General features: G+C 42.6%; 1 protein-coding gene across 1 annotated transcript in view; it reads right to left on the bottom strand.

Annotated features, from left to right (window-relative positions):
• CUBN (cubilin) overlaps positions 1-16782 on the bottom strand; it is a 311048-nt gene that overhangs the window by 283321 nt on the left and 10945 nt on the right. Inside the window, exons 7-12 of the mRNA XM_008148828.3 lie at positions 9614-9740; positions 8511-8673; positions 6067-6198; positions 5090-5185; positions 1359-1477; positions 743-929 (exon numbers count right to left, since the gene is read on the bottom strand). Coding sequence (XP_008147050.2) covers positions 743-929; positions 1359-1477; positions 5090-5185; positions 6067-6198; positions 8511-8673; positions 9614-9740 — 824 coding nt within the window. The remainder of the gene's footprint in view (positions 1-742; positions 930-1358; positions 1478-5089; positions 5186-6066; positions 6199-8510; positions 8674-9613; positions 9741-16782) is intronic.

Here is a 16782-nt window from a genome sequence, read left to right as displayed (position 1 = left end):
GCAGATTATATGTGTTGAGAGTATTTTATGCTTTTTTATTTTTTCATGGGGTCTACCACCATCCTGAACACACAGAGAAGCCTTGGTAGACATGCTGATTCAGAATAAGGAGTAATAAGGGAGGGGTAGAGAAGTTATAAGAGGTTTTCTGGTGGAGGTTGAATATGACATGCATTTCGTTGGGAAGCAAAGAAAGAATTTGGAAAGATTTGAGAGGACTATCTAGAATAAAGAAACAAGGCAGAAGTATTTATGGCAGTGCATGGGGTCAGGTAAGGAAAGATGTCTGTCTTGAAAGGAGTCCTTTTAGAGAACTAATGAAAAGTATAGGTATAGGATGAGGCCTGGTTATAGAGGAGAATTGAAAAACAGTCCCAATATTTACTTAACAGGCAATGGGGAACCCAGTATAGTGTTCTAGAGCAGAAGAGTGACATGATTAAGTGGGATATTCTAGGGAAATTAAATGACTGGTTTAGAGAAAACCCATTCTTAGAAAACTATAATATTTTGTTTTCAGAATGGACATAATGCAAACAGAAAAATTTTCCTTTGAGGAAAAGGCACTTCTGGCTTAAATTAAGATATAGGTCCACCTTGTCAATTCTATACAATTTCTGCAAGGAAACACTTAGTTCTAAGCACTGGAGCAATTAGACAAGAAAGAACCAGCAGTAGGACTCATTAAACGATGATAAATTTAAGCTGTGAGCATCTGTGGTATAAGAAATGCTGAGCATACCTTGCTGGGGAATGTGGCAGAGAAATCCAGTCCAGAAACGTGTGCATTCACAACTGAAGGCATTAATGCCATCAACACAGGTTCCTCCATTCAAACAGGGGTTGCTCAGACACTCATTGATGTTTTCTGTGCAGTTGATACCAGCCCAACCCGATTCACACTTACAAAGATAGCCAGACACTGTATCCTAAGGAAAGAAACAACATAATGCCATAGAACAAATGGATAGACAATAAACTCAAGTCAACCCAAATAATAAAGAAAAGTGAAACAACATGATGTATGCAGCAGATGTTGAGTCACAAGCAGCTTCCAGTGGTCTAACTTGCATTCATTCATTTAAATGGTGATTGATAAGTACAAGTTATATCTACCTGGATCAAACTGCAGGCATTGTTTTACTTCTTTGTAAATCACTAAGTGAAAAAAATTAACTCATTGGTTTTTCCTGGGAACTAAAATTAGTACTTACCTTTCATCTCAGAGTTATTGACAGTTCCTTATCTTAAGTTTCATCATTATCTTAAAAGTAATAAATCATAGAAAACATATTGCACAGATATGAAACTAAAATTATTCTCAAGTACAATCTCCTCAGGAAGAATAAAGAACTCACAGTGCATTGTCCATTTAAACACGGGCGACTCAGGCAAATATTACTGAGTTGCAGACATCCATTTGGGCCAAAACCATTTCCAGTATATCCCGGGAGACAAGTACAGAAAGGTAAGGAACCTATTCAGAAATAACAGTGAAAGTGTAAATACAGGCCTGCTCAACTCAGACCCAGCAACAAAACTCAGGCTCTGTTGTCTAGACAAGAAATCCTCCAACTCAAGTGTGCAGATCTCTAGGGGCAGGCAAGACAAGGTGTAAGGAGAATACCCTGGAATCTTTATTTTCCTATTTTTACCTTAAAAATAAGGAAGACAATACATGTCTTTAATACTTTATATACAATGACACTGACCTGTATGTCATGGTCCTGAGTTGTGCACAAGGGTGAGGTACGCTAAGGAAAAGGGGAGTTTCTCATCATGGAGGGGTTGACAGCAGAAACGAGTATTCTTATGATGATCGTATCTATTGCAAGCATTGTACATATACTGACTCACTTAATCCTCTCAAGTGGGTATTATTATTATCCCCACTTATAGATGAAGATAAAGCTAGAATAAGGTGGAGTCAAGAGAAAATCAAAATCCCAGTAGTCTTTTTCTAGAACTCAAGCTCTTAACCACTTTAGTATGCTGTTAATCAATTAATAAACTTTTTAATAATCACAAGTATATATATAACACACATATTCTTTGCATATATATGACATGTTGGTAAAAATAAAAGTGATATGTTGAAATAGCAAAAGATATGATAAAATTATTCAATATATGGAGTTGGGGCCAGCCACCCATTTGAACAAAAGTATCAAGGTAGATCCCTATTTGATGCTATAGATAAGAATAAATCCTAAAAAGATCAAAATCTTAACGTTTAAAATAAATAAAAATATAAAAGAACACATACTTGAATATTTTTAAAAGGTTTGTTTGGTAGGGAAGGACAAATTCTAAGGGGGGGAGGGATTTTAAAAGAAAATATCTTACCATTTTGACTACATAAAACTTTTAAACTTCTAAAAAGAAAATTCCACCACAAAATGAAAAAAAAAAAAACATGCCAAGAAAAATACATGTAAAATATGAGACAGATAATGAGGTAATATCGTCAATACATAATGAAATTTTACAAATCAATAAGAAAGTGATGAACAAAGGACATGGACAAATAGAAACAATGGCCAGTACTATGTGAAAAGCATTAATTATTAATTATTAGTAATCAAAATCTTAATTTGTGAGAGAAACCAAGATGACGGCATAGGTAAGCACCTAAACTGCTGCCTCGCACAATTTCAAAACTACAACTAAAAGACAGAATGGACATCATCCAGAACCACAGGAAAGCTGGCTGAGTGGAAATTCTACAACTAGAAGGAAAGAGGAAAGCTCACAGAGAATCAGAGGAGCTGCAAAGGGCTGAGGTACAGAGACAGGTGCGCAGAGAGGAAAGGTGGCTGAGTGCCTGGCTGGCTTTCTCTGGCGGGAGGGAGAAGGAAGCTCCCGAATGCACTGAACCCTAGTTCTGACTGCACTGAATCCCAGTTCCGGGCAACACCCTGTGGACCCAGGCTCATATGACGGGAGTCTTGGCTGTCAGGTAGAGAGAAAGGCACACAGAGACTCAGAGACTCGGGGGAGCCAAGGCGGGCAGGGGACTGGAAGCGCACGTGTGAGTGCACGCAGAGAAGACTGACTGTTGAAGTTGCCGCTGGCTTTCCCTAGCAGGAGGGAGTCGGAAGCTCCCGACTGCACTGAACCCCAGTTCCAGGCGAGCCCCCTGGGGACCCACGCTCTTATGGGGGAAATCTGGACTGTTAGGCAGAAACTCAGGGGAGCAGCGAAAGGCAGAGGTCTGGAGGCGCGCACACAAGTGCGCGCAGAGAGGACTGACTGCTGAGTGTGCCGCAGGCATTCTCTAGCTGGAGGAAACTGGAAGCTCCCGACTGCTCTGAACTCCAGTTCCGGGCAAGAATCTGGGAATACAGATTCATTGGGGGAGAAACTGGACTGTCTGGCAGTGGGCAAAACTCGAGGGCAGCTTCCTCTCAGAGGTGCTTGCAGCGATTACGGAGGGTCACTGAGAACCAGGGGCCTCATAGGGCAGGACTGACAGAAAGCCAAGACTGTCTGCTCAGCCCTGAGATTCCGCCCCATCCAAGCTGAGCACAGAGGCTTTTGCAATTTTGCAAGTCTGGTCCCATAAGGCTGTCTCTAGCACAGAAGTTCTCCAGGTGTAGACACAACTGATCCTCACAGCCAATTGGCCTGGAGGTCAATTCCTTCCAGTGATACCAACAACAATCAAGACATAACTACAACAAAGCTGTACACACAGTCCACAAAGGGGTGCACCAAGAGTGTCCACCTCAGGTAACTGGGGAGGCCAAGCCACTGGGCCATATAGGACACCTAGCACACAAAGCTACCCTACCAACTCAGGGAAGCAGTGAAAATGCGGAGACAAAGAAACAGATCATAAATGAAAGAAATGGAGGAAAACAAATGACTGGATATAGAGTTCAAAACCAGGTTTATAAGGTTTTTCAAGAATTTCCTAGAAAAGGCAGATAAATTTAGCCAGATCCTCGAGGATATGAAAAAGGACCAACTAGAAATTAAACATACACTGACTGAAATAAAAAATATTATACAGAGACCTAACAGCAGACTAGAGGACCGCAAGAATCAAGTCAAAGATTTGAAATACAAAGAAGCAATAAACACTAAACTGGAAAAGCAAAAGGAAAAAAGAATCCAAAAATTTGAAGGTAGTGTAAGAAGCCTCTGGGACAACTTCAAGTGTACCAACATCAGAATAATGGGGGTGCCAGAAGAAGAGAGAGAGCAAGATATTAAAAACCTATTTGAAGAAATAATGACAGAAAACTTCCCCTCCCTGGTGAAAGAAATAGACTTACAAGTCCAGGAAGCACAGAGAACCCCAAACAAAAGGAATCCAAAGAGGACAACACCAAGACACATCATAATTAAAATGCCAAGAGCAAAAGACAAAGAGAGAATATTAAAAGCAGCAAAAGAAAAACAGTTAATTACCTACAAGGGAGCACCCATATGATTGTAAGCTGATTTCTTAACAGAAACTATGGAGGCCAGACGGGAGTGGCAAGAAATATTCAAAGTGATGAATAGCAAGAACCTACAACCAAGATTAGTCTACCCAGCAAAGCTATCATTCAGAATTGAAGGGCAGATAAAGAGCTTCACAGATAAGAAAAAGCTAAAGGAGTTCATCACCATCAAACCAGTATTATATGAAATGCTGAAAGGTATTCTTTAAGAAGAGGAAGAAGAAGGTAAAGATAAAAATTATGAACAACAAATACATACCTATCAACAAGTGAATCTAAAAATCAAGTGAATTAAAAATCTGATGAACAGAATAAACTGGTGAATATAATAGAATCAGGGGCATAGAAAGGAAGTGGACTGAAAATTCTCAGGTGGAAAGGGGTGTCAGGGGTGCGAGAAGAGACTGGACAAAAATCATACACCTATGGATGAGGACAGTGGGGGGAGTTAAGGGCAGAGGGTGGGGTGGGAACCGGGTGGAGGGGAGCTATGGGGGGAAAAAAGAGGAACAATTGTAATAATCTGAACAATAAAGATTTATTAAATAAAATAAATAAATAAATAAACAAACAAATAAACAAACAAACAAATAAATAAAATAAAATACACCAAAGCAGAGGGCAAGCTAAGCCATTACCTGGGCCTGAGGAGCATGACGCCTGTGGGTGGCAGCCTCCGTTATTGACCGAGCAGACGTCTATGAGTGTGCACACTCTTCCATCGCCCTGGTACCCTGATCACAGCAAGAGCAGGGGCACGACAAACAACGTTAAGACTATTCAAGAAGAAGATTCCCAATCTGAGAATCAAATATCATGAACAGACCAACCAGAGATCCTCTATCATCAAACACAAAATGTGAAGTGTCATAAAGAAAATTTCATAATTAAGAAAAAGGACAACAAGAATTAGGAACCTGGTTTCATAAACAATGTTCTTGGTTGTTTCTAATTACAAAATTAAAAAAAATTAAAAAGGTATATGAAAAATTAAAAAGGTACACTTAGTGCTGACACTAAAAAGTTGACACTTTTTAATTGCAATGACTTGATGATCTTAGAGCTAAGTTATTCTAGAAGTCCAAAGTACTGTTGTTTTCTGTTAATGAAACACACAGTATTGCAGTTAGTCCCTTAGAACTCGTTGAACTTCCTGGATAATAACTCAATTTAGATTAGAGAATAGCAATAATAACTCCTTTCCGGAAGAGAAAGAAAACTAACATGTATTACATGCCTACCATCGGACTTGTTATTTAGTAAACTTTATATGTGAAATATTTCATGTATACATTATAAAAATAAATTATTTGTGGGAACAATGAAGCTATAGGTCTGTGATTCACGGAGACATTTTTTCAAATTCTGCATAACCTCAGTAAGCTATTTCAGTTTTTAATAAAGGCTTGTTGTCCTTTGATATCCAAAATTTTTTCCCTTCTTTCTTATAATACAGCTGGTACTAATGTGCCCTGAATCCGAAAGTTAAGTAAAAGATTCCAGACTGTTCAGTTTATCTCCTTGGACAGAAGTCATATTTAAAATGAAGGGGGAAAAAATCCTGTTTTTAAATGTATAGTTTGCCTGTAATGGAATCCGAAAATTAGTATAGTACCTGGAGGACAGGCCTGACAGTGGGAAGACCCAGGTGTATTCACACAATCAACAGGTGGAGCCACAGAACAACCGCCATTATTTATCTCACATTCATCGATATCTTGGCAAACATATCCATTTCCTTGCCAGCCTAGAAAAATAAGATTTGAAAAGTTAGCTCTATAGATGAGTCAACAAAGAAGAAAAGCAAATAGTCAAAAACATATAAAAACCTGCTTAGCTATAAGGAACTATAGATTTAAATGAGATATACTCTACCTATCACGTTGGCAAAAATTGTTTTAAATTTTTAGAATCAAATTCAGCAAATAGGAGTACACTTATATGCTGTTAGTCAGAAGTTAAATTAATAAAACCTATTTGGAAAGAGATCTAGCAGTATTCGTTGCATTTCTTTTTTTTTTAAAAATATATTGTATTGATTTTTAACAGAGAGGAAGGGAGAAGGGATAGAGAGCTAGAAACATCGATGAGAGAGAAACATCGACCAGCTGCCTCCTGCACACCCCCCACCGGGGATGTGCCCACAACCAATGTACATGCCCTTGACCGGAATCGAACCTGGGACCCTTCAGTCCGCAGACCGACGCTCTATCCACTGAGCCAAACCGGTTTCGGCCGTTGCATTTCTTAAAATACATACCTTTTGACTACCAATTCCACTTCTTAAAATGTACTCTACAGTGATAAAACTGGCAGTATATGGAGAAATAGGCAAGAATAAAATAAAGAAAGAAATAGGCAAGCACTTGTCTATTGCAGCATCATTAAATGGGGAAAAAACTCTCTGTGGTCAATAGGGGCATAGCTGGTTACATTATGACTCATCTATTCCATTGAATTCTACAAACTATTTTTTTTATTTTTTTTTATTTATTGATTAAGGTACTGGTATTACATATGTGTCCTTATCCCTCCATGGCCCTCCTCCCCTGCTCATACCCTCACCCCCCTGGTGTCTGTGTCCATTGATTATGCTTACATGCATGCATACAAGTCCTTTGTTGGTCTCTCTACAAACTATTTTTAATAACATGCACACACATATAGAAAGGAACGAATGAAAATACAAAATTTTAGGATAATATGTAAAATGTGATCCCAATGTGGGGAAATATTTTTTTTAATCTGCATATGTGTCTATGTGTTTGTAAGAGTGAAAGAAAAGGTAGAAGAGGAGCAAGAACAAATTGTAACCGTGGTCTCATTAGAAGGAGGCTGAGGTGACAGAAAAGGAATGTTAGTTTACTTTAAACATTTCTGTTTTAGTCAATTATTATGGGTTTTATTACTCAGAATTCAAATGATTAAAACTATAAGAATGTCTCAAACCTTTTGCAATGAATTCACTAAACCAAAAGTCACTAAACAAGGCAACAGGGGGGTGGAGTCTTTGGTGACTCAGAAGAACAGTCTTCAGCAGCACAGCTCAGATCAGAGGCAGGCAAGCCACAGTGTGAACGCTGGTGCTTATGAGCTGTGTGATCTTGGGTAAGTTATTTGCCTGCTCTAAGCCTCAAGCCCTTATATTTTAAAATGGGAAGAATACTCATTGCTTGCATTCTTGTTTTTGTTAGTTGCAAGAATTAAAAATTGCCTAGCACAGTGCCTTCATGACATTTCTATAAAAGAATAGCTGCTATTATTGTTGTCTTTGTGCTCCCCTTTCTAAGAACATCCATGGAGTGCAGCCTCGTAAACTCTCTGAGACCTGGTGCATTCTTCCCAGTGCACCCAGCACAGTGCTTTGTTCATAGTAAGTGGACATACATCATCATTATATGGATGATGGTGATCCCATATAATAAGGGATGAAGTTCATAGTAAGTGGACATACATCATCATTATATGGATGATGATGATCCCATATAATAAGGGATGAAGCTGGACTCAAACCCAGGCGCTCACTGAGTCCAGAGTCCACGTTTCTAATGACTCCACATTTGACCTGCCCTGGAGATTTGGTCCCTGTATGTCTGTGATGGAGCTGGACATCCCTATTCACAGCAAGGCCATGGGACCTTCTAATGCCACACCCAGATGAGAACTACTGGACTCAAGAGAAGACATGAATAATTTTCCCAACTTTACAAACATCTGGCTAGTAGGTAAGGCAGAACTAGAGCACATGTCCTTTGGTCTCAAGTCTAGTTAGTTGAGGGCAACATAAAACGTTTAACCTCACACACTATGGCTAACCCTGCCCCCAATGTGTGACTCAAGCACAGCTTGGGACAAACCTCCCACTTCTGTTGTTCAACTGTCACAGCAGGAAGATGGTCTGGAGTAGGAGTTAGTGAAATAGGACATGAAGCGGGATTGGAACACCTCCTAAGAACAGGCTTCTTATCCTTGGGCAGCAGAAGGAAATTGGGTACCATGCCTGGCTGGCAGGCAGAACCCAGCACGGTGCCTCTGGCTGGCATAGACATGCCCACATACCTGTGGGACAGGCCCCACAATAGAAAGAGCCTGGAGTGTTGAAACACTGCACAAGTGCTGAACAAGGCACAGGCCAGAGGTTGCACTCATCAATGTCCAGTGTGCAGGCGGAGCTATTCTGTGGGGACGTCCATCCAGCGTCGCAGATGCAGCTGTACTTGGGCTGGCAGGAGGACAGGAGCGTGAATAAAGAAAATCAAAATGAGCAGGAAAACCTTTGAAAATCTCACCAAGCCCCCACTGTTTATCCCCTAATGTTCATTTCCATAAGGTAATTGAGTGGCTTCTCTTTTTCCTCCCAATGATTAAGCATTTAGACTAGACCCCGCATAAAGAGAAACATCTTTATTTCAGAGTAAGGGAAACCTATAATTTGCCCCCAAAGATGCCAGGGAAAGAGCAACAACCATCAAGAACTGTAAGTCAATATAATTAAAGTCAATCAAGTCAGCCTGCTATGTTTTTAGAGGGAAAAACACCCATGTGGGCACAGACCTCAGAAAATCAATTCTGTTTGTTTCCCTTTTGCAAGTCTCTCCTTCCTTCCCATCCACCAACATTGGAAGGGAACCATTTTCCATCACGTAAGTAGGAAAAAAACAGAAGTAAAAATAAAGACCTGAAGGTCTCCTGCAAGGCCAAGCGGCAGGCACTGGGCAACCCTGCGGGTCAGGAGCCAAGGCTGTCAGAACCCAGAGCAAGGGCATAGGGGAAGTGGGCTCAGAGTCTGCAGCAGTCATAGGGGCCAGAGAAATCCAGCCTCCTTAAAACTGCATGTTGCTGGCAAGATGGGGCCTTTTGTGTTTCCATGTCTTGTCACTGTTGGAACTCACATGGCCAAAAGGAAGTCATATCTCACAGGGAGATTCATGAAGGAATAATAAAAATGTTAGTCATTTATATAATGAAATCTTAATTTCTGGTTCGAGTTTTCTGCTTATTGATGGACACCTCTCATCCCCTTCCTCACCTGTGCCCTGCTTTAGGGCAGGAAGTGGCTTCCCCTCTGCAGCCTCACAGGGCCATGCCTGTACACAGTCACGCAGGATGACAGACTAAGGACCCTGACTCCCTCCAAGGAGTCACAGTCCGAAAGGACCCACCTGTCCAGCCTGTGTGCGGACTTGATCCTCACAGATGCCATGGACACAGAGCGCCTTGGAGCCTTCTTCACAGTCGTCATATTTGGATGCACACTGGGGGCCATGTGTCTCAGGTGAGCAGAGACAACTGTTGGTTACACAGAGCACAATGTCAGGGCTTGTGTCAGGGTGAGTGCCTCTTTCTTAGCATCAATAAAAAAAATAATTCCAACTGCAGGTCAATGATGTTCATGTGGAAGCATAGACCTGCAAACTAGATTTTCTGGGTGAGGTCTTGGGAGAAAAACCACTTTGCTCTGCTTCAAGTAGTGCAATCAGCAAATGAGTCTTCATCTCAACTAGTGGGAGAGGGCAAGACTTACTACCTGTGCATTTTTCTGCTATCACGTCATCAAACCTTTCAGAGGACGGACATCTATAAGAGTTTGTTCAAGATGGTCCAGGGAGAGATCTCAAGTCCATTCGTTTGTCCAGCTGAACCCACTGATAAGCCAGGTGACCCACTGAGCAGACAAGTTCCTGAATGTTCTCTAGGACTGTATAACCCCACAAGCAACATGATATCCACATCTATGATAATTCTTATTCTATTACAAAGGGCAATACTTTTCCTATCCATAGATGCACTTAACATAGTAACATTTCTTTCATAGCCACATTTTAATTCACAAGAAGGAATCATATATATATATATATATATATATATATATATCCTACCTAATAAAAGAGTAATATGAAAATCGACCCTAACTCCTCTACACCCACAAGCCATGCCTGCAAGCCACACCCACAAGCCAATCAGGAGCAAATATGCAAATAAACCCAACCAAGATGGCTATAGCCACAGAGAGCAGGAGGGAGGCTTGGGTTTCCCCGGTAACAAAGGAAGCCATGCTTTCCACGTTGCCGGCCTAAGCCTCCACTCAAGGCTACAAAGTTTCAATTATAGAAGATATACAAACCCCAAAAGAAATGGCTGCCAGCCACGGAGGGAGCAGGAGGCTTGGCTCCGCTCCAGGCTTCAAAGTTTCAATTGTAGAAGGTATATAAACCCCAGATACCAGAACCTCTGCTTGGGTTGCCAGGGGGCGTGGCTGGCCTGCAAACCACCACAGGCCCTTCACCCAGGCCGCCCCACACCCCCACCCTGATCCGGGACACCCTTCAGGACAAATCAGCTGGCCCCCACCCATGCACCAGGCCTCTATCCTATCTAATAAAAGAGTAATATGCAGATTGACCATCACTCCAACACACAAGATGGCTTCCCCCATGTGGTCAAAGATCCTGCCCCCATGTGGACACAAGATGGCTGGCACAAGATGGCCAGCAAGGGAGGGCAGTTGAGAGGGACCAGGCCTGCAAGGGAGGGCAGTTGGGGGCAATCAAGCCTGCAGGGGAGGGCAGTTAGGAGTGACCAGGCCAGCAAAGGAGGGAAGTTGGGGGTGACCAGGCCTGCAGGGAAGGGCAGTTGGGTGGGACCCAGGCCTGCAGGGGAGGGCAGTTAGGGGTGACCAGGCCGGCAGAGGAGGGAAGTTGGGGGCAAACACGCTGGCAGGAGAGCAGTTAGGCATCAATCAGGCTGGCAGGGGAGTGGTTAGGGGTTGATCAGGCTGGCAGGCAGAAGCAGTTAGGGGCAATCAGGAAGGCAGGCAGGTGAGCAGTTGGGAGCCAGCAGTCCTGGATTGTGAGAGGGATGTCCCAGATTGGAGAGGGTGCAGGCTGGCCTGAGGGACACCCCCCCACCCTACTACCCATGCACGAATTTCGTGCACCAGGCCTCTAGTATATTTATATATGCCTAAGTGATCGTTATGATGGAATGACCAGAACAACCAGTAGCTATGATGTGCACTGACCACCAGGGGGCGACGCTCAAAGCAGGAGCTGCCCCCAGCCTGCAGGCCCTGATTGCCGATGGGACCTGTCAGCCACCCTCCCGGTCCCACCCCCCACCAGCAGGCCCCAATTGCTTGATTGGGGTCAAGCCCCCAGGCTGGGATGGGGAACCAGGGATAGGTGGCAGCAGATGTGGGCAGCAAGGAAAGAGGAGGCGGGGAGGCAGGGAACCACATAGTGGTGGTGCATGGGCAGCTAGGGAAGGAGGAGGCGGGGAACCTGATCAGCCCTGATCACTGGCCAAGCCTAGGGACCCCACCCATGCATGAATTTCATGCACCAGGCCTCTAGTTATTACATAACACCTAAGCTGGTGGTCAATGCTTTGTTACAAGAACATTTCAGTTCAACAATAACCAAATAAGCAAAGTTGTTTGAAATTTTCTTTAAGCTTTGTATAATTCTTAAAATTGCTGAATTAGCAGCAAGGTGGAAATAGAAGGATCATACTTCAACATAATAAAAGCCATATATGACAAACACACAGCCAACATCATACTCAATGGGCAAAAACCATTTCCCCTAAGAGCAGGAACAAGACAGGGATGCCCACTCTCACCACTCGTGTTCAACATAGTACTGGAAGTACTAGCCATTGCGATCAGACAAGAAGAAGAAATAAAAGGCATCCAAATTGGAAAAGAAGTAAAACTGTCTTTATTCGCACATGGCCTGATACTCTACATAGACAACCCTAAAGACTCCATCAAAAAATTATTAGACTTAATAAATGAATTCGGCAATGTAGCAGGATACAAAATTAACACAAAGAAATCTATGGCATTTCTATACACCAATAGTGAACTTTGAGAAAGAGAGACTAAAAAAGCAATCCCATTTACCATCAGACCAAAAAAATTAAGATACCTAGGAATAAACTTAACTAAGGAGGTAAAAGACCTATATGTGGAAAACTACAGGACACTGAAAAAAGAGATAGAGGAAGAAGTAAACAGATGAAAGAACATACCATGTTCACGGATTGGTAGAATCAACATCATTAAAATGTCCATACTACCCAAAGCAATCTATAGATTCAATGCAATCCCCATTAAAATACCAACAGCATATTTCACAGACCTACAATGAACTTTTCAAAAATTCATCTGGAAAAAAAAAAGACCCTGAATAGTTGCAGCAATCCTGAGAAAGAAGAACAAAGTAGGTGGGATCTCAACACCAGATATCAAGCTGTATTACAAAGCCACTGTTCTCAAAAAAGACTGGTACTGGCACAAGAACAGACATATAGATCAAAGGAATAGAATAGAGAACCCAGAAATCAACCCAAGCCACTATGCTCAATTAATATTTGACAAAGGAGGCATGAACATACAATGGGGTCAAGACAGTCTCTTCAATAAATGGTGTTGGGAAAATTGGACAGACACATGCAAAAAAATGAAACTAGACCACCAACTTACACCATACACAAAAATAAACTCAAAATGGATACAGGACTTAAACTTAAGATGGGAAACCATAAAAATACTAGAGGAATCCACAGGCAGCAAAATCTCAGACATATGCCAAAGCAATTTCTTCACTGATACTGCTCCTAGGGCAATGGAAACTAAAGAGAAAATAAACAAATGGGACTACATCAAAATAAAAAGCTTTTTCACAGCGAAAGAAACCATCAACAAAACAGCAAGAACATATTTGCCAATGTCATCAGCGATAAGGGTTTAATCTCCAACATTTACAGGGAACTCATACAACTTAACAAAAGGAAGATAAACAAACCAATCAAAAAATGGGCAACGGACCTAAATAGATACTTTTCGAAAGAAGACAGAAGGAAGGCCAAGAGGCATATGAAAACATGCTCAAAGTCACTAGTCATCCAAGAGATGCAAATCAAAACGACAATGTGGTACCATCTCACACCTGTCAGAATGGCTATCATCCACAAATGAACAAATGACAAGTGCAGGCGAGGATGAGGAGAAAAAGGAACCCTCGTGCTGATGGGAATGCAGACTGATGCAACCACTGTGGAGAACAGTATGGCGTTTCCTCAAAAAAACTAAAAATGGAACTCCCATTTGACCCAGTTAATCCCACCTCTAGGAATATATCCGAAGAAACTAGAACACCCATCAGAAAGGATATATGCACCCCTATGTTCATAGTAGCACAATTTACCATAGCTAAGATTTGGAAAGAGCCTAAGTGCCCATCAGCAGATGAGTGGATTAAAATACTGTGGTACATCTACACAATAGAATACTATGCTGCTGTAAAAAGGAAGGAACTCCTACCATTTGCAACAGCATGGATGGAACTGGAGAGCATTATGCTAAGCAAAATAAGTCAGTCAGAGAAAGATAAATATCACATGATCTCACTCATTTATGGGATATAATGAACAACAAACAGATGAACAAAAACAGATCTAGAGACAGAGAAACATTGATCAGACCATCAAACTTCAGAGGGAAGGTAGGGGAGGGTGAGGGTAAGGGGGCGAGATCAACCAAAGGACTTGTATGCATGCATATAAGCCTAACCAATGCACAGATAACAGGGGGGTGAGAGCATGAGTGGAAGGGGGTTGGGGGGGGGGGTAATGGGGGAATAAGGACACATATGTAACACCTTAACCAATTAAGAAATTAAAAATAAATAAATAAATAAATAAAAATAAATAAATAAATAAATAAAATTGCTGAGTTAGCTTAATATCTACAGTGCATCTTCGAAAGGAATGTGGAAGGTATGGGAATGGCCTTGGGGGAGCTGGAAGGGGTGGAGGAGTCACCAAGCCCAATCTTATCCTATCTAATAAAAGAGTAATATGCAAATTGACCATCACTCCAACACATAAGATGGCTGCCCATGTGGACACAAGATGGCTACCACAAGATGGCCAGCAGGGGAGGGCAGTTGGGGGCAATCAAGCCTGCAGGGGAGGGCAGTTAGGGGTTACCAGGCTGGCAGAGGAGGGAAGTTGGGGGCAACTGGGCCTGCAGGGAAGGGCAGTTGGGGGGACCTAGGCCTGCAGGGGAGAGTAGTTGGTGGGGACCAGGCCTGCAGGGGAGGAAAGTTAGGGGCAAACAGGCTGGCAGGGGAGCAGTTAGGCATCAATCAGTCTGGTAGGGGAGTGGTTAGGGGGTGATTAGGCTGGCAGGCAGAAGCGGTTAGGGGCAATCAGGAAGGCAGGCAGGCAAGCAGTTGGGAGCCAGCAGTCCTGGATTGTGAGAGGGATGTCTGACTGCCCATTTAGGCCCAATCCTTCGGGGCCTCTAGTTTAAACATATCTGAGCATAGTGGATGGAGCAGAGAGCCATGCTCAGAGGTCACTGTTTGCCTGACTTGAACAGCATTGGACCTCATAGAGGAAACTGACCACTGGAGCTAGGACTCAGAGGCGAGGAACCAAGAGGAAATGCATAACCAGGGACCATGAACTTGTTTCTGAGGGTCCTGGAAGAGGGGGCACTCTACCAGGTAAAGAAGATCTTTAACAACACTCTTTGAGGTACAAGTTCAGCTGATGTCTATGGATAAAGACAAACCTGTGACTGATTGTGGGAAAGGAGAGTTTGCTGTTTGAGAAGCAACAAGAGTCACACTCAGACATAGAACTTGGTGTCCCAATGGAACAACACAGAACTAATTGCTGGGGTGGCACCTTTGAGTGGATTCCTTGGAAGAAGATATCAATGAATGTGGCCAGAAATGGAAAGTAAGAATAGGGTGAGTACCATTCAGGCCCTCACATGAAGCATTGACAGACCTAACACATAAAGTTACAGGATGCTCAGTTAAATCAGAATTTCAAATAAGTGAATTTTTTTTGTACACATACATGCTGTGCAATTTACAATACCAATATATATACCTATATAATAAAGAGGTAATATGCAAATTGACCATCACTCCAATACATAAGATGGCCACCCTCATGTGGACACAAGATGGCCGCCACAAGATGGCCGGCAGGGGAGGGCAGTTGTGGGCGATCAGGCCAGCAATGGAGGGCAGTTGGAAGGGACCAGGCCTGCAAGGGAGGGCAGTTGGGGCGATCAGGCCTGCAGGGGAGGGCAATTAGGGGTGACCGGGCCAGCAGAGGAGGGCAGTTGAGGGTGACCAGGCCTGCAGAGGAGGACAGTTGGTGGGGACCAGGCCGGCAGGGGAGGGCAGTTAGGGGTGACCAGGCTGGCAAGGGAGGGCAGTTGGGGCAACCAGGTCTGCAGGGGAGGACAGTTAGGGGCAATCGGGCCGGCAGGGGAGCAGTTAGGCGTTGATCAGTCTGGCAGGGGAGTGGTTAGGGGTTGATCAGGCTGGCAGGCAGAAGAGGTTAAGGGAAATCAGGCAGGCAGGCAGGCGAGTGTTTGGGAGCCAGCAGTCCTGGATTATGAGAGGGATCTCAGATTGGAGAGGGTGCAGGCTGGGCTGAGGGACACAGACACACACAAACACACACACACACACACACCCTGTGCACGAATTTCATCCACCGGGCCTCTAGTACATATATAATTATATAAAAGTTGTTCCAATAAAAAATCATATTTCTGAGCACTCCAAGGTTGCCTTTATCATTAACATTAGGTCATAGATTAGTAGCAATAGATGATTAAACTTAAAAAGAAATTCAATTATTCATTCCCTACCAAAAATTATTTAACTTCCTTTTCTCTGTCCATACTCTCCCACTCATAGTCTCTTCCCTTTCCTCTTCTTTCTCCCATCCCTTACAAAGACTATTCTTTAAGATAATTTAATTAGATTCTTAGATTACAGTCTGAAGTTCCATAATCTATAGTCTGAAGTTCATGTACATATTTTTTCTTTTTTAAAAATATATTTCTATTGGTTTCAGAGAAGAAGGAAGAGGGAGAGAGAGAGATAGAAACATCAATGATGAGAGAGAATCATTGCTTGGCTGCTTCCTGCATGCCCCACACTGGGGATCCAAGCATGCAATGCGGGCATGTACCCTGACCAGGAATCAAACCATGACCTCTTGATTCATAGGTTGATGCTCAACCACTGAGCCATGCCAGCCTGGCTCATATACATATTTGAGCATTTGATCCAAGTGGCTCCCTTGTTAAAAGTTTATTTTATCACCACCACCAATTGCCAAAAGTTTTTGTGTTTTTTTTTTTAATTTTTATCAACTATTACTAGCTCTCTGAGTCTATCATGGATGAAATATCTGAGTGTTCTGGACCTCATGGGACATGACTGACCATACTTATTAACTGTTCATCTCAGACAATGTAAGAACTTGCTCTGCTTCTGCTTCTTATGAAATA

Source organism: Eptesicus fuscus, chromosome 2 (genome assembly GCF_027574615.1).
Source record: "Eptesicus fuscus isolate TK198812 chromosome 2, DD_ASM_mEF_20220401, whole genome shotgun sequence".
Taxonomy (NCBI): domain Eukaryota; kingdom Metazoa; phylum Chordata; class Mammalia; order Chiroptera; family Vespertilionidae; genus Eptesicus; species Eptesicus fuscus.
The sequence above is the reverse complement of the archived record's forward strand: the minus strand, read 5'-3'. Positions and strand labels throughout refer to the sequence as shown.